At 38.6% G+C, this 26322-nt stretch overlaps 1 protein-coding gene across 2 annotated transcripts in view; it reads right to left on the reverse strand.

The window, feature by feature from the left end:
- Nucleotides 1-26322, reverse strand: part of RALGAPA2 (Ral GTPase activating protein catalytic subunit alpha 2) — a 311093-nt gene that overhangs the window by 243518 nt on the left and 41253 nt on the right. For both annotated transcript variants that reach the window (XM_045011212.1, XM_045011213.1), the window contains exons 4-8: nt 15007-15064; nt 9324-9367; nt 8774-8951; nt 6154-6269; nt 1964-2102 (exon numbers count right to left, since the gene is read on the reverse strand). In XM_045011212.1, the coding sequence (XP_044867147.1) occupies nt 1964-2102; nt 6154-6269; nt 8774-8951; nt 9324-9367; nt 15007-15064 (535 nt within the window). The remainder of the gene's footprint in view (nt 1-1963; nt 2103-6153; nt 6270-8773; nt 8952-9323; nt 9368-15006; nt 15065-26322) is intronic.

Below are 26322 nucleotides of genomic sequence, written 5' to 3' on the forward strand. Positions count from 1 at the left end.
TAAAAAAAAAACAACTGCTTGGTGAAATGAATTGAACATTAGACCTATAGCATTTTTTCTCCATGTGAAATAATAATGTGATGCACCAGCTGCTTATACCTATATACTGCCATCATTTTGATTGGTGCTGGAGAGAAACAAGACAAAAAAAGCACAGCTCCTGCCCTGAAGAACTTAATCCATACCAGATAAATAGCAGACAATGCAAGCAGCAAAAAGAAAGGGACAGGGAAGGGAGGTACAAGAGTTTAAAGTAAGAATATGAGTCATAGTAGAATGTAAAATTAGCTTATAAATTCTGATCATTTTTATTGAGAAAAAGGTAAAAGAGGGATGGAGTAAATAAATGAGGAGCAATCAAATAGTGCAAAGCCAAGTGGAAGGAGTGAGGCTTGAGGAAGAAAAAAGGATGTGCTAAGGCACACTAGAAAGGGGAGATCAACTCAGGTGCAGGGAGTAGTGTGAGAAAAGCACAGAAGAAGTGGAGAAAAGGCAAAGGGCTCAAGAACGACCAGAGCATAGGAGAGGAACTATATAGATGAGAGGTAAAACCTAGGCGGGGCAGAGTTGTGCAGAGGCTTAAAAGTGGGCATGAGTACTTTTAATGTTGTGAAAAAAGAGTGAGGGGGGTTCTAGGGGTGAACAACATGGTTGAAGTGGCAGTGAAGTAAGATTGTATTAGCTGCTAAATGCTGGATAGACTGAAGAGGAAAAGGTTCACAGTCAGGGAGGATGTTGAGGAGAGGTATTAATACTGGTCAAGTATTAATGGCTTTGGTTCCATTCAAACACCAGCACTTGAGTTCCAATGTACCACTTAATTGGTGTATTAGGAACAGCTCAAAAATAAAAGGATTTCAACATTTCTAGAGTGACGGAAGCCTTTAATCATACAACTGGATTTTTTGACTGGCTCTGCAGTTCTAACCCCTGCTCACAGCACGTCTGTACTCACATCTACACCTCAGCCTCCACTGGCCGTGCTAGTGTGTGTCTACACTTTGAGCTGGGGGTGCGATTCCCAGCTTGAGGACACATCCTTGTGCTAGTTCTCATTGAGCTAGTGCACTAAATTTAGTGTGTAGTCACAGAGCTGTGAGCAATGGGACAGGTTAGCCACCTCAGCATTTGCCTATCATCTTTCATGGTCATGCACTCACGGCAATTAGCTTGTCCTGACACCCAGGCTACATTCTGTTTTTAGCACACTAGCTCAATGAGAGCGAGCACAGGTATGTCTCTCAAGGTGGGAATCACACCCCAGCTCAAAGAATAGACATACACTTAAGATGCCATTCTCGATCTCCCCTGCCCTTCAAAAGATGAAGACGACAAAATAAACATGATTTTATTTGTATCAAAAGCTTTTGGGCACCTTAACAATTCTTTCAACATCTACCCTGTATCATGTATTTTACTATCTTTATGCATGTTCTTTGTTAACCTAAAACAACATGAAGGCTATGGAAGTTTTGGGTGTTCAAGGACTGTAGGACTGGCCCCAGCCCACATGTTGGGAATGGAGTTAAAAAAAACAAAAAACAAAACAAAAAAAACAAAAAACTTCCTGTGTTCAGGCCACTCCTCCCAGGGGGCATGAGGGATTGAATCCAACCAGAAGTATTATAACCCGTTTTTCCTTAAAGCAACAGTTAAATAACCCATAGAACTAATATCTGTGATTGCATGTGAACGATTAAGGTGTTTTAAATGAATGGCACCTAATAATTTGATAAAAATGCAAAATAAATACAATTATGTTAACAGTCTGTTTCACCCATATGTTAATATCAAAAGGGGATTCTAAAACAGACTAGAGAAAATATTTTTTTCTTATAAGCCATTAAAAATAACACAAGTGTCATGCATATATTCAGCAGATATAGTTGTAATGATCACAAAGGAACTACAGAAAGTAACCACCAAATATTTTTGTTACTTAAAAGTAAAAGTCACTACTTACCAAGCACAGGTTTGTAGAGGTTGGTTAGTTTTGTAAAAGATGGAAACAAGTGAGGAAGATAATACTTTCTAAACAAGGCGAAGAGAAACTTAAAACCAGTGTCTTGGTTCTCCTTATTCTTCCACTCTAAGCTTGCAGCCTTTGCCATGGAGTTAAAAAAAATATTTCAAGTTAATACACATTCTATTAAAAATTTCTCCATGTTGATGATAAATGCTGCTTTACTGAATGTGGAAGATGGAAAACAACACTTCAATAATAGATATGAAATATTAGTATTCTATTTCCAAAGCTCTACAGAGTACAATAAGAGCATAAAGAAAAAAATTATGCATGCCAGGTCATTTAAAAAGCAAGCACAAAGGAAGCTCATTAAAAGCTGACACACTTATACTGTTATAATCCAATCACCCACATAAACGTCATAAATTAATGTCATTGTATTTTGTTAAAATATTTTACTAAGATTAAACAAAGCTTCTTACCTCTAAGTAGGGTTCTATGAAGCTACTAGTCTCTCCAGGGTATATTTTTCTCTCATAATCAGCATAACCAACTCCTGTCATTAATGGAGTTGCATATGCACATAGAAGATAACCTTAGGAAGCCTCAATCTTGAGCCATACATATTTGCCACTGGCATTGGAAACTGACTGCAAAATCTGATTTTTTTTTTAGTGCTTCAGTATGTCAGTCCTGGTGAGCATCAGGTGTTGTGAGCACACATTATGTGAGCTTCCACGCACCATTCTGACCAGTCCTGATCTGCAGTATCTTGGTACAGGCATTGCTAAATTGTGCTAAAGACTGTGGTGATTTTTTCTTGAAATATAGGCATGTTAAAAATAGTAAGCATGTTCCAATCACAAAACCCTACATGTGTTAGTTTCCTCTAACTATTTGTGCCATGGATGCAAAGAAGAATGGTGAAGATAGACATCCTTGCAATAAGGGAGAGACAGACTTCTACTTGTCAATCTTGTTTGTGGATTTTGATCTCTGATATCAACTTCACACCATGTAAATATCAAACCAGTTTAATTTATTTACCATTCTTCTGAGGTACATTCTTTCAACTTGACTCAATACCTGCCCCCCTTTTTTTAAAAGCAGCTTCAAGAGCAAATAAAATTCTCAGTAACTGAAAATTTTCTATTTTCAAATTCCCACAAAAGTCCACCTGATCTCTGTACACCAAACCAGGAAATATCAACTCTAGTCATCTTCGTATTTTCACATCTAAAATTAAGAAGGGATACTAGTTCTTCCTTTACTTTCCATCATTGATTTGTCTGCTTCAGCCATAGTTCTATTACATTTTCCCACTTTCATCAATAATGAACCTACATCCCAATTAAATGTTTTTAAAAAACTTCCAAAATCACCAAAGATCCTGTAACTTGCACGGCCCCATTCTGCAAATACTTACACATGTAAGCTTTGGGAGTGAACGTATTGTCTGAAGTTTTTCTTTTACTGTCTACGGTCTGAAGTAAATTGTTGCTCCTACTTTATTATTTTAGGTTGGTGGAGTCAATTTTAATGTATTAATGCCACAGTGTAGTTACTGTAAGTCTAATTATTGTCAGAGTACTCAGGGATTTTGTATATGTTCTTTTCATAATGTCAAATCTAAATAAATAAAATAAAATTAACCTACTTGTGAGTAGCATCCCTAAACATGTGTACTTTATTCATGTGTGTAAAATTACTGTTTGCTCTGATGCTGCAAATATTGCACAAGAATATAAATTCATGATTGCCTTTAAAATTTACTGTCCAGTGATTGCTTTCTTTGGCCATCTCAAGTCACCTGATATAGCTGAATTTCCACTAAATATTTCTTGATTGCTTCCACTTTACTCTGTTTTTCTTAGTTTCAAAAACAAAATTCAGCTTAAAAGTGTCTATTTTTGCAAAAACTTTATTTCTATTTTGCATCTTTAATCATGGGTATCAGGTAACTTTTCTCTATTCTCAGTTTACATGCTATAAACTAACTGGGCCATTCTTTTGGTTCCAATTACACAATGTACTTAAGCTAATTAATGTACAACGCATCAGCTCTCCTTTCTCCAAAAAAATCAAAAACCAAAAAACTAACAATAAAATTGTGGTCTGAATTCAAAGACATAAAAATTTGTTTCCCACAAAGAAGACTCTTCAAAATACACGCAGCCTTTAGTCCCATTAAACATTAGGGAGTTTGTCTACTGCTTTATTCCCTAAAGCATGGCTTTTCCCTAAGTGTCAGCTCTGCACACTCATTCCGTACTCTAAATGGGTGCTTTTCATCTCATCCATCACTATCATTAAATAAGGTTTGTACAGGGTCCTCAGCTGCACTAGTGCAACACCATTTTCCACAAGTGTAACTGATCAGAATTTAATGCACATTTCTGTTGATGAACCAAGATGGAACAGAATCTGCAGTGCACACAGTCCTAAGGTATTTTGGCTTTGCAGGGCCAACAACGCTAAAAAAAACCCTGTGAACATATTTTTGCACCATAGTATGTTGGATGTTATATATATATATATATATATATATATATATAAAGGGATCAGTTCTGTTGAATAGGAAGGGTATCATTTTTACATAGTCACTTTGTACAGTAAAACTGCACTTTAAGCAAGATGATACAAACACTTAAAACCCATTTACCATTTTGCTCGCATAACCTTCCTAAAACGCATCTCCTGTAATAAAATATCAATTTTCCACCTTTTAGTTTTTCATTACCTTAGTTCTTTTTATGGGAAATATCAGAGTTATTTAACACCTAAAACAGCAAGCTGGGACCAAGCAGCAGAGGGAGGAAGAGTATAGTGAGAAGACTAGTGATTCTGGACTGCCTTGTCCCATGAAGAACAACCTAGCTCCCGTCTTCACAGCAAACCCTGCCCCCCTTTGTCACAACAACTCAAGGACATCATATGCCTCTAGGAAAACATCTATCTGAGATGACTAATTAAAAGGTAGAGGGTCCATTTATATGTAAAATAGATTCCAGATTAAACAAAGTCCATTTTTTAAAAAATGTTCAAAGTCACTGTTAACATCAGTACCAAATCCTGCTGTAGCAACTATCTAGCTGAAGAAAACAAACCAGTCACAGCCATGGGTGCTACTAAATCAACAGCCAATGAACTTTCTAAGCTTTGCTGAAATCCTGGGTTATATGTCTATACTGCATCTTGGAGCAAGCCTCCCAGCGCAGGTCCACAGACGTGTGCTAGAAAGCCTTGCACTAGCACGTTAAAAATAGATGTGTAGACGATGCTTTAATGCTGTGGCTCAGGCTGGAGCTCAGGCTCTGAAGTCCTCCCAGGCTTAAGAGCCCAGGCCACAATGTCTACACAGCTATTTTTAGCATGAGTCAGTGGACCCAGGCTGAGAGACTCACTCCCAGATGCAGTGTACACATTCCCTTAGAGACTAGCGGTAAAATAGGAGACAATACGGAATGAAGTCCTGTGGAGAACATGAATTCAGAGGTGTGGCTTACTATAATGCATTTCATAACTACTTGGCTTTATCTTGATTTAACAGGATGACCTTCCTCAAAGGTTACATGAAGAGTAAATTACTTGTTAGAATTCTTCAGAATTCTGTAATGTAACCAGCAACAGGGATTTGAAGAGTTATGACTGAATCGTTTGACCGAAATGGGTCGACCACCTCTTATCATACTAGCAATACTGATGGCTGAGAGAGGGATTATTCTATTAACAGCTTTTGAGATACGTGCAAAGTGCACCTATTGTATGAAAAGTCAGAATTAATTAAGCTTTGAAATCAGCTTCCTGATGTCAGATGCTGGAGCATAGTGACTAGGGATTTGTGTGAAATTGTTTACCTTGTGAGAAACCTTCTTTATGGATATAAACTAAAGCTTTTTAAAAAAAAACAAAAACAAAAACAAAAACAAAAAAAACAAAAAACCCCCCACAATATAACATCATCCCTTACTTGTTTTACTTATTGAGATAGAAATAACCAATTTCAATACAAAAGCCACAACAAAATATTTGACTTCCTTTCTTTTATAAAAAAAAAAAAGCAACTCTCTGAATGACAATAACCTCCATCTGAAAAATATTGTACAAGTAGAAACAACGAAAACAAACTCCCACCACTGGTATGTTCCCCCACATATTAAAGAGTTTACGAAATATTCTTTTCGCACCTGGATTACCATATACTTTAACAATATCTGAAGAAAATAGCAAGTTTGGTCCTCAGCAACCTTTTCACCAGAGACAGCTGGCAGAAGTGGAGTTATTTCTTCAGGATAAATCTTTGCTAAAATACAGAGAAAGATTTTTTTTAAAAGATTAAAATTTTAAAAAATTTATAAATAAATTGAATTTGTGATGTAGTCATGTTTTATAAAATATTATAGTATAAATACAGATACTGACTGCACAAAGCCACGCACCATTAGTCAGCTGGATTGTTTTCATATCTACCCACGCCCCAAAATATATAGCTAGAAACAGCATCAGCCCTGGCCCCCTAACCACCAAAACCTAACATACATATTTTTCCTGTATGAGACCAATTTATCGAGAGAGCAATTTCTAACTTTCACAGTAGTGACAATCCTGAAAATAATGAACTGAGTGAGAACTGATGCAGTGATGTCTGAGTTTGCAGATAGGCTGAAACAGTAGCTCTGACAGATGTGAACTGCCCAATTCATTTTAATACCTTGCTAACTATGAAAATTAAAGATGATAATCTGTGGCACACTAAAAACGTGAGAACAGCATAAACTGAATTTAATACTGAAATGAATAACACCAGGTCTATTATTTATAGTAAGTTTTAATTTAAACCTCTGTTTTTAAAACATATCTGCAGTTGCCATTGAATAATGAAAATTTCCACTGGAGTGCCAGAGAATCCAGGGACCTTACTACAGAATATATTAAGCCTTGACAACACTAGACATATTAGCTCTTTACAGCAGGGGTCGGCAACCTTTCAGAAGTGCTGTGCCGAGTCTTCATTTATTCACTCTAATTTAAGGTTTCGCGTGCCAGTAATACATTTTAATGTTTTTAGAAGAGCTCTTTCTATAAGTCTATAATACAGAACTAAACTATTGTTGTATGTAAAGTAAATAAGGTTTTTAAAATGTTTAAGAAACTTCATTTAAAATTAAATTAAAATGCCGAGTCCCCCGGACCGGTGGCCAGACCCAGGCAGTGTGAGTGCCACTGAAAATCAGCTCGCGTGCCGCCTTCGGCATGCGTGCCATAGGTTGCCTACCACTGCTTTACAGAGAACAAGATTGCCAACAACTGAAAAAATAATAGAAGGGATTAACTAACGACGGTTGGAACCACAGTCCCTTATACACCTTTGTTCAGATCAGTGAGAGGATGTGTATGGAATCAATAGTCCCTGATATCCAACTGAAGTATCAGTAAAGTATCCAATTTAACAATTAAGAATGGCACTGAGCTTTCCCAGAAGGTAATATTCCCACAGATGCCCCCCTCCCTCTTCTACTATGCATTTTTTAAGTTTTCCTTCTCCTGTTCCTCCTCTCCCAACCCCACTGTTTCTTCTTGCCTGCTAAATTTTTCCCTTTACAGCCTGTGGACTCCTCCTGTGGAAAGACCTTAGCAAAGAGATGATTCTTGGATTTACACTTGAATAGTTAGGATCAATCTAATGTCCTTAAATGAAAACTCTGGAATTTGCTGCCGTTTGGTCTGCAAGAGTCCAGATTTGAGGAGCTTCAGAGATGCTGAAAGACTCATCTGTTTTCCTGGGCTTTACCTTTCTTTAGGGGATACCCTCCTCTAATCTTGCTTTAAGTTTCAGTTGATCAGGGAACTTGACCCCCTACTGAACAAGTACCTGCACTGGACACCTGCCAAGTTGCGACAACATGAACACTTTACAACCTAACCTACTCACCAGATCACTGGACTGCTGATAGAGGGAGTGGAAAAACCCACACTACCCGACCAATCTATTAGTGAGAAAAATTCCTTCCCAGATCCAAAAAGAGATTAGTGTGATATCCACACCATGACCTAGAAACCTGATACCTCACATGTAGAATGGCATCCTGGGGATGGACAAGGACTCATAAGACTTCCCCTCTAATGCACAGAAACCCATAGGCTTCCACTGCATCCTTCAATCCAGCCAGTTAACAAAAATCCCTCCCAAACCCACAAGAAGACTAAATGCCCACAAGGAGAGAGGAAGGGTGAGCAATCCTTAAAGGGCCCCAAGGATTTTCTTTTCCCTGCTAGCACAAACAAAGCCTCTCCATCTCTGAGGGGAAGAGGTCGAGGTGCTCATGGTGGATCACAAATATGAGATCCATGCTGACAATATATGAAGTATAATTTGGGATTTGTTTTCTACTTATAGGCATCTAGAGAGCAATTTTCACCTAAATATAAGCACTGGCTATATAGTATTCAAGTTCTTTTTAAATTTTATACTGAACAGAACTGTCTAGATCTACTTACACTCAGTGACCAGCAGGAAGTAGCAAAGCAGTGCAAAAAGATCTGGTGGCTTCTTTTCTATATCTTTAACACTAAGTAACATAAAAATGTTCTGCACTCTGAAACTACAAGACTAGAGGGATACAGCGCTATGAAAATATTGTAATAGATAACAATCTCAATATGACATGTCTCTGGTTCACTGATTTACAGAGATGGATAGTATGATCTATTAGATATTTTCCCCTATTAGCAACATCTGTAATTCTATGAATTAGCAGCCAGAAAGGGATATATATTCAGCACTTTAATTCTGATGATTTTACTTACCATCAGGCAAATTAGGAGTAGGGCTAATGAGTGTATCCAGTGTACAGGGACCTCTTGATGACATGATCACTGGGAAACCAGGCACTAGACATGCAAAAATTAACACTTGCTCCTCTGCAGAGTTTGTCTGAAGTGCCTGAAGCCAAAGAAGAAATAGTCGGATTCCTTCACATCTTATCTAAAAGAAAAAGAAAGTAGAAAGTTACAGTGATATAAACAGGAAAATGCAGTAAAAATACTGAATATTTAAAGAAGATAAAAAATGCTTTTTCAAAAATATGAAGATAAGCACCTTCACTCTTATCACTCTCGAGTGAGCCCTCTGACCATATTAAGAGGTAGCATTGAGGGTGTGCTAGAAGCATATTCAGGAGAACTGCTGCATTCTGCCAATATCCAGCCAATGTAATAGTCGCTAGAAAGCCAATATTACCACCATATGTTACAGTAGTCCTGAAGCTGCTCTGCCTTGAACCAGAGGCCAAACACCTCTGGTAGCTCTGGAATTAAAAGTAGCAAGAAACACTAATATGTCATCTAAGGGAAATACCTTAATAGAGTTTCCAGTGTGCAAAAGCTTCTTCAAAACTGACCCTGAAATTAGAAAAATGAAATAGGAAAATACATTAAAATTATTAAAGCTGTCTGCTTTTGTCAAAAATGCATTTTTACCACAACAGACCATTTTAAAAATATTACCAGTGAAAAACTGGTTACTTTGACCCATGAAATCTTTAATTTTACATCTTTTTGTAACTATAGTATTAACATTTCATGCCCATAGTTCACATTATGGTATACTGACTGGAAAATTGATTATAATGGTTTTGACATTTTGGGAAGGCAGAAACATGGGAACAGAAAAAGAACTAATACTGACAACAATTGGTGAGAGAAAAAAATATATATACACACACACACTAGGAGGCCTGCAGATGTACGAACAACTAAGAGAACAAAGACTAAAAACTGTTTTCAAATAAGACTGTACGAACCAAAATTAGACAACTTTGAAAATGCCAGTCAACTAACATAAAATACTTTAATAAACATCAAAGCAAATTTGAAAGTGCGGAATATCATTAGCTGAACTCTCAAAAATAATATTATCTCAGTGAAAAAGTAACACATCCATGGCTTGTTATTAAATGCATTACTTAAACATGGTACTCTCTGCCCTACTGAACAAGATTTAACCATTTTGCAATACAATAGTAAACCTACTGCTCTAATACATTTGCATTTTTATTGTTAGTGCACATGAACATTAATTAACTGTTTGTCAAAGCAAACCATTTGCATGTGCAAATACTATTTGTACACACAAATTTGCATGCACAAATCAATGTGCCATCAAGTTTACTTGCCCATTAATTGAAGCTGGCTAAAAATTCCCCAAATTATGACTTTTTGACAAATCAAAACAATACAATAGTTACAAAATGTCTGAGCAAAACCCAATTTATGCTGTTCAAATTTACAGGAAATTATAATGAAAGTAGTTCAAGCAGATGTCTCCTTTTATTTTTGTATGTGCTAACTGGAAATTTGACAACAGCCCTTTCCTTGACCTTTTATTTCCACCCATTATTTCTGCTGCCATCATAAATTCATTGCTCAGCTAGAAAACACACTGGTTGCTGAAACAGCAAAATCTGTGTTGAAATCCCAAATAAAGAACAGTGCTTTAAAAATGTGCCATGTGTCCAAATTATTTTCAATAAACAGAACAGTAAATGTTCTGACTGCTTTGGTGCTAATCAGAAGTATAGTTTTTCATTTTCAAAGCAGTAATACGTCTAACATATTCAAATTAATTTACAGGGACACCATCAGGTTAAAATATATATGTTAAAGTTTCCTTCCCGTGTCCCAAACAAGTTAGATTATTAAAACTTAAAGAACTTTGCTAATTTAGTTTACCTTTCAGTATTTATGGTGTCTCTTTACTCTCTACTTAATTCATCCAGGTCAATGAAACAACAACAATGAGTTTTGCTTTCTGGTTTTCATGCATTAACATAAGCCACAAAGTTTGGCTTACAAATATTGCAGTTTAGAGCCCTGAACTACCTGAGAAAAGCTTGTCCCTTCAAGCTGTGAAATTTAGTCAGAAAAGTTATTTCTGCATTTTATTATTGGCTTTTCCACAGTATACAAGAGAATAATATTAGCTTGTTAGCCATATTGTGCTATATCTTTATGTTTATTAAATAAACAAACTACATTAAAAGAACATTAACGTTGCAAAGTCGAGCACTCAAATATCAGAAAATGCCTGAATTAGGTTTGCCTATATCATCTTAATTTGGCTCCTTTGTGCTTACGCATTATGACACACAGTCTTTAATTGCATGACTACATACAATTTTTTCATAGGACCCCAACCTCATTCAGTACAGGGGATGGAGAGTGCTCTGGGAACTAATCAAGGTTGTAAAATATGAGGGTGTTGACTGTAAGGACTCTTTCCTCATTTGTTGCAGAAGTTGGAAGGTGTGTAGTGGCACAAGGCAAGGAAAGGAAAAACGAAGAAAGGATGTTCTAAGGGTTGAGGTTGTTAAACACTGTTCCAGATAATGAAATTTTATCCCCATCTCTACAGTAGTTTTTTCATTTTCTGGGTGCCTGCATATGATACCTGGGGCCAGATGTTCATAAGTGCTGGGCATACACAACTTTAACTGAAGGTCATTATAGCTGTGCTTTCAACATATTAAGTGCTATAAAAATGCTAAGTACTCAGAAAAGTCAGGCCCTAGGTGTCTCACATAGGGCATCCATAATTAGTGGAGACTTGACAATTTTGGCCTTATTTTCTCTGTGCCTCAGTTACCCAGCTGTAAAATGGGGACAATACTACTACCCAATCTCATAGAGGCATTGTGAAGATTAATTCATTAATGCTTGTGAAGCACTGTGATACTACGGTGAGGGCACCCGACATGTCAAGGAGGAAATGAATAATTTTTTATTCAGTGGAGGGTTTGAATTGCCTGTGTTAAATAAGACTCAGACACACACAACGAATGAAGAGGATAAAAAGTAATACTGAATAACTCACTACCTATTCACTGAATGAAACAGGGGTCCAATGGAAAGCATATTATGTGTTCATGTATTAAATGCTATCATACTGCATAAGCACACAGAAGCTGAATTAAGATTTCACAGACCACCTTAATTCTGGCATTTCCTAACTTTTGAGTGTTAGGCTTTGCAACTTTAATATTCTTTTAATGTAGTTTTTAAAAATATTAATTTGCTTAACTAAAAAAACCTTGAAATATCATCATGTGGAGGCATACAGACACTCCCCTGCCGCCCTTGGGGTCATCAGCAAGGTTTGGATCTTTAGATGCACAGCACGGACTTCCCACTCGATCTAACAGAATAACTGGTAGCAGTAATAGGTTGTTATCCTCTATGTTGCTCAGGCACTAGTGGGGATGAGACACACTTTGTCAGTGGGTTTCACAGCTGCTTGATGACAGCAAAGGAAAGTTCAGACAGGGTTGGGTGTAATTCCAGGTTCTATAGGAGAACGTTCTCAAGTGGTTTATAGACCCTTCTGCCTCTGTGCCCCCAATCTGTTTGTGTCTGTTCCCCTCTGTACTTATCTGCTCCTTACCGCCTTTCCCTTATCTGATTGCTACCCCAAACCCATCCTGGCTCCTGTCCCCTCAATCCAATCCCTCCTCCCCCTGCTCCAGTCCTCTTACTCCCCCTTCTATCCAACTCTTCCCTCAAACCCCCCCCCGCTCTTGCCCCCATCCTTCTATCCAACAAAAGGCATGTTACTTGTTTTTTCAGATGTAGTATGCCACATAGTTTGTACCACAATACTGCTAACTTGCAAAACGGGTATGACACTCTGATGTCATGAATGCTATTGTGCCACAAAATACAGCAAAACCCTCTCTCATATTGTAATCTCCATTCTATTTTTTCAAGAACATGTTGTTGTGCAAGGAGTTAACAGAAAGATTTTTCAGATCTGCTCATCCCAGAGGCATGAAGTTTCAAAAAAATAATGGCAACTTAATTTCCATATTTCTCAGTTTATACACGCTGAAAAGTGCAACTTATCTTTTTGAAATTTCAAGTATTGGTCTGAAGAAAATGGTTAGGGCTTCATATAAAGAACAAAAACATACTGGAGCCAGATTCTACTCTAAGCACAGATGAAAGTTCTCTATTTGTCATCCTAATCCATTAATCGCTTTATGGATTGAAACTACCTCAGAGTCCATCATCTTATGTGCTACTTTTTGCCTTTCAGTGTACTGCTTTTCATCCAAGAATCTCAAAGAACTCTGCAAAAGAATGCCTAAGTATTATTCCCATTTTACAGATGGGAAAACAGGCACAGAGAGGTTAATAACTCTGCCCAAGGCTCCACAAGTCAGCAACAGAATCAGGAATAGAACTCAGATCTGGCTGGCATTTTGATGCTTTTATCACTCCAATAAATACAAATGCTAAAGACATGAGCCTTGTAATTCACTCTTTTTGTGATGCCCAGGATTTGTACTATTTGGAAAAAAAAATCCCTGGAAGTAAAAGCTACAACTATTTAATAACCCTTGTGGCAAAAGAAGAAACTAGGCAGCCAAATACTAATAAATAAATTTAAAATAAATCAGAGGACATAGCTGAAGGGTTTTGTGACTGCTTTGGCAGGGAGAGAAAAAGGAACTGAGGACTGTAGCTGAATGGAGCCTTTAAGAGCTGAAGGTTCAAGAATGTTTAGCTCTAGGGCTGGTATTGAAGCTCTTCCTATGCACTTTTCTACTACTACTAAATGGCTCTGTGGTTCATAGGGCATGATGTACACTTCCTTCGGTGGGGATCTTCATGACAATTTATGTAGGAGGACAGTAGCCCCACTGGAATTTTTATGATGACAAAGATGCCCTTGAAAATTTCACTGAAAATGGCATTACTAACCAACTTATATTTATACTAATAGAAACTTTTTAATGGTAAACCACCATATTTTACACACATTTTAATACTGCTGTGACAATCAAGGTTCAGGCACACTCAGGGGAGAACAGGGGGGTTGAACCCCAAAGAATAAGCAGTTGAATCAACTGATTGTATACAATGTTACTGTACTATAAAAATATGTTGAGTAAGGTCTTTTATAAAGCATGTAATGTTCTGAACTTGATGTTCATTTGAGATATGTATGTAGACTGTGGTTATGAATTTATGTATTCATGAATATAGCAAACTGTGCTCATAATTTGTGGTGCTGTCAGGCTGAGGAGGGGCTGCTTTCCTAACCAGAGGAGACTAGCTCCAACACCTGCCATTGTACTAGCCAGGGAAAGACAAATAGTAGTCCATTGAAATTAATGGAAAAACACTGAGACTTCCTGACTATCAGCTTAAGAAGGAATTTCCCCCACTCTGAACAAACACGAGTCACCACAGCAAGAGAGGGGAAAAAAGGAGAGGAGGCATTAAATTATTGTTTTCATAGAGAAACTGAGGGACTTTGGGAAACTGTTCAGAGATTATGGGTAAGTTGCATTACCCATGCATCCGACGAAGTGGGTATTCACCCACGAAAGCTCATGCTCCAATACATCTGGACTCTTTGCTGCTTTTACAGATCCAGACTAACACGGCTACCCCTCTGATATTAGAGAAAGGAGTTTATCTAATTTGATTTTTATTATCTTTATCTTTATTTGCTGTGTAAGCTGTATATGTTTGCTATTCCATACTATTTTATCTTTGAATCTGCGATGTTTTTTATTTAATAAGCCTTTTGTTTATTTTTACCCCAAGCAGGTCTCTGGCATGCAAACTGTCTAGCGTGTGCACCAAAATAAGCTGGTGTTTGGGGGGAGAGAGAGAGGGACGCGCTGGTTTCACACCTTTGGGGGAGACAAAGCAGAGGATGAAAGTCCAAGTGTCTAGTACTTAAGAATGCATAGTGGTTACAGGAGTTGCACCCCAACATCAGCAAATCCAAATACTTGCAAAACAGACTAACAGATTGAAAAGTGAGGGAACAAAGTACAAGCTTACAGTTTGTTATTTTCTTTTCTTTACTTTGAGTTAAAGGAAATACAACAAGGAAAGTGGAAAATGAGCCAGTTAGAGTTCTTGCATGATCAAGCAAAATATGAGGGCAGGGGTGGGAAATCAATAGTGTGAAAAAGGACTTTTACTTTAAGCTACTACTAAAATATTTTTTTTAGTGTGTTTCTTCTTACCTATACTGTGGAAATGCCATCGATAAAATATCCTCTCAGGTAGCAGTTGTAATATTTTCTGCAGAAAACAAAACTAAACAGTTAACTTTTCCATAATAAATTAGATCATTCAGAGAATCTTATGAAACAGTTCATGTGTCCCTCCAAGCCAAACATGAATTAAACAATACTAAAATGGGCACCTACAGTAGCAAGGATTAGTGTCCACTATTTTACTTTCCCTAGATATTTAGAGTACATCATGTTCATTAACCAAAATTCTAATTACATTTTTTTAAAGTATCACCATCAAGGAATTTTTTATTAAACTTTCCATTGTTTTAGAAAGGATCCAAACCCTAATATTTCAGAGCATAAACCAACAGGGTATTTCAAAACTGCACACTTTAGGGTTTTTACATGTTCTTTTGAAGCATCTGATATTGGCCAGTGTCAGAGCCAGGATATTGGACAGATCTGAGCAAATCTTACACTCTATGTATTAAAAGGGTAATGAACTCTTGTTTCCACCACCTAATGTTGGCAGATTCACCAGCTCAAGCAGCCCTAGGGGAACTTTTGTGAATACTCTTACAGAGAACTGATTTACCTGCACTTTCATCTGCTGAGTGGAACTGACCAGAATCACACAGCAAATGCAGCTGGTGAAGCACTCATATGGAATAATATGTAGTGGTCTTCCTCTGTAGTTTTGGGATGACTGACAGAGGAAGATCAAGGCAAGGAAGAGGGAAAGTCTTGACGACAACCTCTAACTTTGGTATTCTATATGGTACCAATAAAGCAACGCAATTAAGCACATGCTTAAGTACTTTGATGAATGGGGGCCTATAATCTTGGCTGGAAAAACAGTTGAGGCCATCAAATTTTGCTGCTTGCTAAGCCAGTGAATTATAATGCTACAAAGCAATGTGTATGAATCACCAAAACTTAATTTTGTTGTTTTTATATTTGGCAAAAAAAGCTTTTTCATGACTTTTAAGTGTAGTGCAAGCCAATGTGGCAAACTTGCAATTAAAGGTCTTTTTTATGAAAGTGCATTATAGGCTGACATCCAACAGAAAGGTAACTCTGGCAAGTAATTGCTAGCTTGTTGCTGCTGAGAATATAAAAGGATCAAATTAATACAAAACAATGAACATGGATTTCTTTTTCTTTTCTGAAAACTTTTCAGCTGCTGAGCGATGGATTTTAAGAAGAGATTAAGAATCCAAACGGAAATTAGTTTTAACACTAATTTTAAAGATCAAATAATTATCTCTAAAGAAACTGACAGTACTGTTTAATCATCACACAAAACAATGAGAACAAACTTCCACAAAACTTAAAGCACCACCAGTTCTTAAGAAAAACTACATGCAGGATGCAAAATGAGTGACGAGTAATAATGTAAGCAACTGTGACCCACTTCTTGGTCTTTAAAGATAAAGACTGGTAAGAGGAATTAAGGCAAGTAGACAACACTTAACATTTTAGTTATTTCTTCATACAGGGCCAACAAGTGAGCCATTATTGCCATTGGAACGATATGCTCAAAAGATGGATTACGACAGAATAAATCTGTTGGAAAACAAAGTGTTTCAGAAATTGTATACAGTACTCCAATGACAGTCTCTGAAAATGGAACATTCTTTTCTTCATAGCAGAAAATGATAGTCATGGCAACTTCATAGACATTGAGAACTAGACCTCAGGTCACATCAGTTTCCTACAGCAGCCAGAGTTGTAGGGTAAAAGTCCTCTATAACTATTACCATGGGAGTTGTCCCATAGACAGTATTAAAAACCTTCTTATAGTTAACTCAGAAGAGAAAGTAAGTCTGTGATATCCCTCCTATGTTTCTCATTGTACTTTGTTTCAACATAAATCACCACAAGTCCTTCCATAGGCTTTCACCCGGGGTTTACCTTGGCAGCAGTGGCTAACAATAAGTATCCCGAAAATCACATGGCCAGATGTCTAGCTCTCTGTCTATGGGCAAGGTAAATGTGCTTGGAATGGAAAGATCTGACTGGCTAAAAATGAGGTCATGATTAAATAATTGAGGGGGTTACCTGTTAAAGACCATGTTTCTGCCAATCAGATTGCAGGATATACAAGGATATAATAATTATCCATCTAAGTATTAAAATACTAGGAGATCTGCACCTTTCAATACTACCTTTGACATTAATCATCTAATCTCTGTTTTTTTTCTATCCTAAATTGTGAACTTTTCTTTTCGGTGTTTTCATTCTAAGTTTTACAGTACTACATGTACCAAATGTGAAGAATAAAAAATCATGCTGAACTTTTCATGCATTCAGATAAATGTTAGACACACAATATATTGTATATGCATAGTGCACAGTAAGAATTCATGGCTTTTAAGAAACAAAAACAAATTTGCTACAAAAACCTGAATGAACTGATGGACCTTCAGAATGTATCTTTTAAAAGGGATCCAATGTGGAAACGTTCCAACTTTTTTGTACTTATTATAAATTGACTAAAAGAAGAAAAAAAAGAAAAACAATTGACTGCAAGGAATACATCATAAAGTATTTATTTCTATTTATGTCTTGGATATAATTTCCTCTAATATTAAAAAACACTCTTGATACCCAATTTTTTATACCTCTAAAAAGGGCCAGTGACCTTTTTCTGTATTAGAATATTTCAGGACGAACCTGTTCCAAGACCGTAGATGATGTAAGATTTTAAAATGCACTACTTGCTCTAGTGTACAAAGAAGTGTAAAATGTTATGCTGTACGGCAACACAATGTAAATGGGTACATAGTGAAATACCGGTAAATTGTAAATATGGCTCCCAATAGCATGAGTGTTTGCAATACATGGCATAGTATGTTAATCTTATAAATATATGGAATTCTCCATATTAAAGTATTATTAACGAATGTCTGAATATAATGTGATGCACAAATTATGTCAAAAACATAATATAACAACTTCAGATGCAGAACAAACAGAAGTAAATGAAAAGCAAGCAAAAGTTGCTTCCATGGAAATACTCTCATTGATAAAGAGTGGGAAGAATTATAGAAAATGTATTATACAATAGAAAAGCAGCAAATTACTTCTAAAATCTAGTGTTTTTCAAAGGATGGACTGTAAATGCAGAATATTGAAGAAAAATTAAACTAGTTGTAAGATTATGTGAAGAATACCGAACCAGTCAAGGACAAGCAGCTTGTTAGTCCACCTTTCAGCAAGCTGAAAATCATTACGCCATAATTCTTGCTCTACGAGAAGCACCAACATGCACTATGTTGATGAGACTGCAAACCCATTGGAAACCCCACTTTAGCATACAACCCAGATTACTGGAGGAAAAAATGCCAAAGAAATGACTCTTTCAAACCACCAGGGTTTTGCAAAGGTTTATTTTATGTGTGTGACATGCTTCCTTTACAAGTTTCCTTTATTTGCAATAAGAAGTTGTGTCCAGTCATTTGGAGGTTTCTGTGGGTTGCAGGAAAGTTCTCAGACTGGAAATTGTAAAATGTCTCATGTCCAGATGGGTCACTGACTTAAATAAATAAAGGTTACTTACCTGTAACCAGAGGGCTTCGCATATTCACTTATGGGTACTGAGCCACCTTGTGGAGCCTTATGGTAAAAAGCTCTTCTAGCAGTCAGCTAGAGTGTTCCCGCACCCCCATCTCACCCCTCCCCTCAGCATTACAACTTACCAAGGGCAATGCTATAAAGGGGGTGGTGCATTCTCACCACCCCAGATCCTTCCACTGCAAAGCCAAAGACACAGAATGACAAGGACTTTGATAGCGAAGGGATTAAGGGAAGGCAGGTGGGAAGTGTGAATATGCAGACCCATCGCAAAGAACTTTGGTTACAGGCAGGTAACCTTCATTTCTTCTTTGAGTGGCTCTGCATATTCCCACTTATGGGATAGACTGATAAGAAGTGCTGAAAACTAACCTGGGGGTGGGGACAGAGTCCTAGCTGAATAGAGACTAAAGCACTGCCTTACCGAATCTGGTGTCCACCCTAGAAGCCAAGTTCAGATCATAGTGCTTAGTGAAAGTATGTTGCAGCCTTGCAAATTTCAGCAGCCGGCACTTGCCTAAGACAGGAGAAGGAAGTAGCCACCACAGCTCTTATGTGGTTAAATTGCAGCAAGTAAAGGGATTTTCACAAGCATGTGGCCCTCAGCGACACGTTGTTTAATCCACCGAGAAACAGTCTAGGAAGAAACCATATATTCTATGTGGTTCTTGGCATAACAAACAAAACAATATAGGTGATTTACAAATACTCTTAGTTCTGACCAAGGAATAGGCAAGAGCCTAACATCCAAAGTGTGTAGAACTGATTCCTCCTTATTAGGGTGAGACATAGAGGAAGAAAAAAAAAGGCAAATTAATGGTCTGATTGATGTGGAAATAAGACACTACCTCAGGTAAAAATATGGGATCAGGTCTGAGAACTACCTTGTCTGTAGGAAAAGAGGTGGGCATCATTCATTCACTCACTCACTCTCCTGGCTGATGTGATGGCAATAATGAAACTATCTTAATAGCTAAATGGCACAAAACACTCAGCCAAGGGTTCAAAGGGTGATTTCACCAACATGGCCAACATCATATTGAGATCCCAAGAAGAAATGGGATCCCTAACCAAGGGATACCCATTTGATAACCATTTCATAAATTAAACAATGAGCAAATAGTGATCTACCATCAGTTAAACAGAGGTATGTAGAGATGGCTGCCAAGTGAATCTTTAATGATGATGTGGATAACCCCTGATTTTCTAAGTACAGGACGTATTCAAGAACACAAGAAATGGAAGCAGATACAGGAGAATCAGATCACCCCTTCATCCAAGTCTGAAATCAGAACCACTTTAGATGGTAATAGTTCTGGTAGACTCTTTTTGTAATTTCATTAGTAGATCCTACACAGATGAAGAACATGACTGCTCAGCCACAGTCTGATCAGCCATGCCATCAGGTGAAGAGATTGTGGATCCAGATGAAAGATCCTACCATCCAGCTGGAACAGGAGACCTGGGGACATATGCATGACGACTCCATGAAGACAGCTGAAGGAGATCAGTGGTTTATCGCTGACATGGCTAAGCCAAGGCAATGAGCATCATCCTTGATTTATCATGAGCCTCTTCCTTACCACTATCTGAATGAACGGGAAGGGGAGGGGGGATGCATACATCAAGCCCTTTCCCCAGTGCAAAAGGAAAGCATCCAACAAGGACTGACTGTCCCTGCCTTTCCTGGAACAGAAGAGGCAACACTTCCTGTTGACCCTCATTGTGAACAGGTCCACCTCGGTCGACCCCAGTCAGCTAATTTAGTCTAAACCAACTGATCCCTTAGGGACCATTCATGCATCCAAGAGCTGTCTCTGTTGAGATGGTCCATGAATATATTGTTTTCCCCTGCTAGATGCAAATTGGTGACAAATACACCAATCCCATAAATGTATGGCCTCTGTGCACAGAAGAATGGAATGGGCACCCCCTTGCTTGTTGATGTATTACAATCACTAATGTATTGTCTGTCACTACCTGTACAACCCTTGCAGGTGGGAGAAAGGAATGACCTAAGAGCCAGGTGAACAGCTCTTAATTCCAAAACACTGATATGCAGGGATCGCTCCTGAGAGGAGCGGTGCTCTCAAACTGTCAAATGATTCAGCTGCACTCTCCAACCCATGATTGACACATCTGAACTCACTGTCCAGGATGGACCCAGATAATTGAACTGTACATCCCTGAGCACATCCATTCTGACTGACCACAAGTCTAGGGAGACTATGATATTCTGCGGCATGGTGATCAATTCCCGAAGGCTGTCCAAACTTGGCCTATAAAACCTGAGACAACCAGTGTTGTAAAGGTGTCATTCTTAGATGGGCAGAGTCACTTATGTAGAGGCTGCCCTAAAACCCAGGAAAAGTTTTACTCTCTGGGTGGGACATCGCTGGATCTGTAACAGGTACTGGGTCATCTTAATAAATCTGTTTTGTGGCACAAAAGCTCTGCTATCCACAGAGTCCAGTATGGCACCTATAAAAGGGATCCTACGAGAAAAGCAGAGGATTGACTTTGGGTAGTTGAGAAAGAGCCTGAGGTCTGAAAAGAGATTGGTTGTGAAGGCGATATTATTTAGCAGATCTTCCTGCAAGGAAGCCTTCAGTAACCATAATCTAAATAGGGGTAAACAAAAATACCCTGATTTCTCAGATGAGCCACTACCACAGTGCTGTGGAAAAGCCAAATTGGAGCAACCTGTACTGAAAGTGGCATCCGGTCCCCACGAATCAAAGTTACTTGTAATGAGTTTGCCAAATTGAAATATGAAAATAGGCATCCTTTAGATCAAGAGTCACACACCAATCCATGACGGACAGCAAAGGGATTATGGTGGCCAGAGTCAACATGCAGAACCAAAGCTTCCAAATATATTTGTTTAAATACCTTGAATCCAGCAATTCGTCGTCTTAGACCGCCCCCCCTTCAAAAGGAAGATCCTCCAGCTTAACTCTAGTGTCCATAGGTAGGGAGGAGGAACAGAGCCATGCATGCCTCCTGATAGTCGCAGCAGACACCAAAACTCTGGCAGCACAATCCAAAGCATCAAACAAGGCTTCTTTTGTTATCAGGCATGTCATCTTTTCCCACAGGTAGAATTGTTAACCGGCAATGACTGCCTAATAATTCACCACCCTAATCCCGAGGGACAATGAAAACATTTTTCTCCTCAACAAATCAACCCTTTTCCCTTCTTTATCAGCCAGGGTGAATGTGATAGTTCAGATCTAGTCACCGGTTACTGGTAGCAGCCACTCCGATTGAGTTAGGAACAGTGTGGGAATGAAAGTAGGAAAACCCTTGAGGGTATCTGATACAACTTGTCAGCTTTCTTAGAAACAAGTTGGCAAGAAGCAGGTGGTGTCCATATGGACTTAGCTGGCTGTAGCAAACCATCCAAAATGGGTAGGGATCTTGTACTCCTTGAAGTTTATTATTAATTATTATTATTATTATTAAAGGCGCTACCTCCTCATCTTGTTCCTCAAATAGGGTTTTAGGTATCACTGTCAGTAATGTTGACAGATCTGTAGGAGTTAAATCAGAAGATCTCTAGACTGACAAATCTTTAACAGACAAAACATTACCACTTAAATCTCTTGGAGGGTAATTAAAAGGCTCCCAAGGTGGCCCCCAATAAGGCCACAGGCCCCATGATTGCCAGGTTCCCCACCAACTTGGGTACAGGAATATGCCTGCCGGAGGACAACTATAGGGTGGCACAAAGAGAACTACAGGTGTCTATATTCTTCCTTTATCTTCCTCCTGGTAAGGATCCAGGTCCAGATCTGATATAGAATGCAATGGTGGTAACAGTGGATTCAAGAGATCCAGCTCTTTGCAGAGATCCTGAAGGGTCTTAGGAGGAGGGAGGAAAGTATGAGCCAGAGGAAGACCCACAGCATCTTCTGGCCTCCTCTAATTAATAGGGAATGAGTAAGACGACCTTGGAACTGGGGAACCCATTTCCCCCAATCGGAACTGAAGTAGCAACTAGAGCCGGCAGGTGAACCTGGGCTGTCACGGTGACAGAGCTCTCCGGAAATGAGGACGTAGCCAGGACTGACCCAGGAGCCAACATCAGATCTGAAGATAGACACAGATCTATATCCCTTACTACCAAAGGCGGAGCAGATCTCTGCTTCTGAACCATAGCAATCTTATCAGAATCAGGCAGATCTGACAGTTCTGAGGCACACGAACCAGCACTGCTAACGCCAGCTGTTTTGTCTCTATGCCTCTTTTTCTTAGCACCACAACCAAAGGCTCTGGTGGCCCAGAATCTGACACACTAAGCTATTCCATTTTCCTGGATCAAGATGTGGAAGTCATAACCAGCCCCAGTCCTGCAGCCACAAGGGTTCTGTCAGGATTGGATAGCTAGGCGCCACAAGGTATGGGCACCCCTCTTTAGGAACCAGGGCAGTGGGATCTGACCACATGACTTTCAGTTTGGGCATCTGTAGCCTCAGAGGCTTGACTGAGGGAGCTACAGTAACTGAGTCCCACCCCAGCAGAGGCTGCGATTTCTTGGAATCCATCAGTTGCTTGATGCTGCTGGTAGCCGCAGGGGCTGAGACTAGTCTCTTAGGGCATGTTTTCACTAGCAATGTTAAAGCACTGGCTAGGAATAGCCACAAGAGGAATAGCTACCACTGCTGGTGCACTGTTTACACTGGAACTTCACAGCCTGGAAACTTGCAGCACTCAGGGGTGCGTTTTTTCACACCCCTGAGCGAGAAAGTGGCAGCGGAGTAAAGTGCCAGTGTAGACAAGCTCTTAGACCTGTGATCCAAGTCCAGAGGCTCTAACCTCAAGAATAAACAAAACCCTGGTGATAATCAAGGTTGAACAGACAGTGAGTATGTAGCTTGTGGTCCAAACAATATCAAACAAAACAACTATTTCAGCTGAAAACAGGCTGGGGTTGACTTTATCACCAGGTGATAACCCTGATGCCAATGAATTTCAGGATGTGTCTAGAACCAACACTGATTAGAAATGGTACATAGGAGTCTGTGATACACGTTGTGAAGAGCAAATTCAGGATCTCAGTTGCTTGGGACAGGTAACATGAAAAAAACCAACATCTTTTTGTTTTTCCCTGGAAAATACACTATTTGGTAGAGGTAGGGCTTTTGGTAGATCCTTGCATTAGAACAGCCCTTTTAGACCTCATCATTAGCTGGGGAGAAGTAAAATGGGTGGGAAGGAAAGAATGCAAAGTGGTCTTGACTCAGAATAGCCTCCATATCTGAAACCTTGTGATAAAATTAAATTTAGGACACATCTGACCCACATCACTTCCCCTTCTCTTCCGCTGCTCTCAGCAGTTTGAGATCAGAGATGAAAAATGAATGCGTTTGGAGAAAAATATTAAATAGGCTAACAGTGATCAGATTAGTGAATCATCTGCATAGTCCAATCCTGAACATTTAGCTGAAGGGGTCTTCCAATCTATGTAATTATCTGAGGTCAATCACATCACAGCTTCCATCTAAACCACTTTAAAAAACTGCGCAAGTTATTAAGAGAATGGATATAAATAATCAAAGTTAACTTAGCACACTTTGCTCCTGGCAGATAGGAAATGGCTCACAAAGTGTCTGAACTGCTAAGTGGAGGTGAAAAACACAACCTAATTCAAAGTTAAGACTGAAACGCTTCTGTTATTAGTAAAAATAACAGGAGTACTTGTGGCACCTTAGAGACTAACAAATTTATTTCAGCATAAGCTTTCGTGAGCTACAGCTCGCTTCTTCGGATGCATAGAATGGAACACACAGACAGGAGGTATTTATACATACAGAGAACATGAAAAGGTGGAAGTATGCTTACCAACAGGAAGAGTCTAATCAATTGAGATGAGCTATCATCAGCAGGAGAAAAAAAAAGGTTTGAAAAAAAGTTTTTTTTCTCCTGCTGATGATAGCTCATCTCAATTGATTAGACTCTTCCTGTTGGTATGCATACTTCCACCTTTTCATGTTCTCTGTATGTATATATACCTCCTGTCTGTGTGTTCCACTCTATGCATCCGAAGAAGCGAGCTGTAGCTCACGAACGCTTATGCTGAAATAAATTTATTAGTCTCTAAGGTGCCACAAGTACTCCTGTTCTTTTTGTGGATACAGACTAACACGGCTGCTACTCTGAAATGTGTTATTAGTGCTTCTTGTGCCTATGTATTACTGGGTCCCAAGATAAACGTGTTACTTTACATATTAACATTAGGGAGGTGAACTCACAATCAGATGGACAACCACCCATGTTTGTATTCCTGAGAATCCATTCTTCACTCTTCTCTCCAACATAGTTGTAAGAAATGTATACAGCCTTTACTATGAAAAACAAATGACATTTTCTTCCACTCCAACCTCGATTCTTAGTTATACTGCTGTGAATTCCAAACTGGCTATTGACATCTTGTTTGTAATTTCACAGTAAAGTAATATGAAATATTTTAAGAAATCCCACAGTGTGAAATAATATTACTTTTTCAAAAAACACAGATCTATTTAATGCTTAGTGCTTTGCTGCATCTATATGGTAATCCATTATAGCACACTTGAAATAGAAATTAGGTATTACTACTGATCAACACATCAGGGTATCTGTCAGTTCTTTTAACTGATTATCCATAGCTCTTTTTCTTCTGGTCTTACTGCATGACTAGGAATAATGTGAAGTTTCAATCTTAGTTTATACAGGATGCTCCTTTTTGAAACAAACACTTTTGTTTTAAACTCAGTTTTCATTTTGTATGTGTAAAAAGAATTCTACATCTCAGATTATTAGGGTGAATGCATCATTTTTTAGCAGATTCACAGTCTCAATTAATAATGCAGTTTCTGGGGGGGGAAATAGGAAGATATAATGCTTCTATTTTCCCAACTTTATTTAGCAATATAGGGTTGGAATCCTGCACCCAGTAATGCCCACCTACCCAGTGCTTTCAAGGGTAAAAATAATTCCATAACATAGCTATCCATATGGAAAGGGAGAAAATTCCTTCCTGACCCCAGTAGCTTTCCAGCTTACACCTTTAAGCAAGAGAAATGATCCTCATAATTGTCTTAACTTATACAGCTATAACTGCAGGTGGACTGAAACACACTGTGCTGAGTGCCTTACTAAAAAAAGCCAGGAAGTGAGTGTATTCTTGTTGACTGGCATACACCTTTTCTTTCCCTGTCCAGTGAAATGGAGATGGTGTCAGTCATGTCACTTCATGGGGTTACATATCCAGAAAGCAGCAAATGTTTGATGCAAACTCTCACATAACAGGGAAGTCCTATTATTCAGCTGGTGAAAGGATATGCCCTGAGCCAACAGAGAGATCCAGGGTAGCTCTTCTATTTGGCTATGTGTGAGTACTGCAATTTTGCTGGTACCTGTAAGCAAAGATTTGTACCTTTAGTATTAAAGGATTCCAATGGTAAGGCCCATAGCAAATTAGGATGTAAGCTATTATTCAGAGACTTAGGAGCTTGGTTGAAGCAGTGGGAGGCCACTGAAGTTAGGATGCCAGCAGCAGCTCAATCTAGACTGCAGGATACTCTCTTAATTACATCACAGGCAAACATTTATAAGTACTTGAGGCCAAGTGGAATGTGTGCCCAACCATGCAACCTACTCCTTCATGCTCCAAAGAAGCACCTTAAAATAAATATTTTAGAAGTGGAACATAAGCAGCATACTGCAAATTTTACAACAGAAAGCTATCAGAATATTTTAAGG

The sequence above is a fragment of the Mauremys mutica genome, chromosome 3, assembly GCF_020497125.1.
Source record: "Mauremys mutica isolate MM-2020 ecotype Southern chromosome 3, ASM2049712v1, whole genome shotgun sequence".
Taxonomy (NCBI): domain Eukaryota; kingdom Metazoa; phylum Chordata; order Testudines; family Geoemydidae; genus Mauremys; species Mauremys mutica.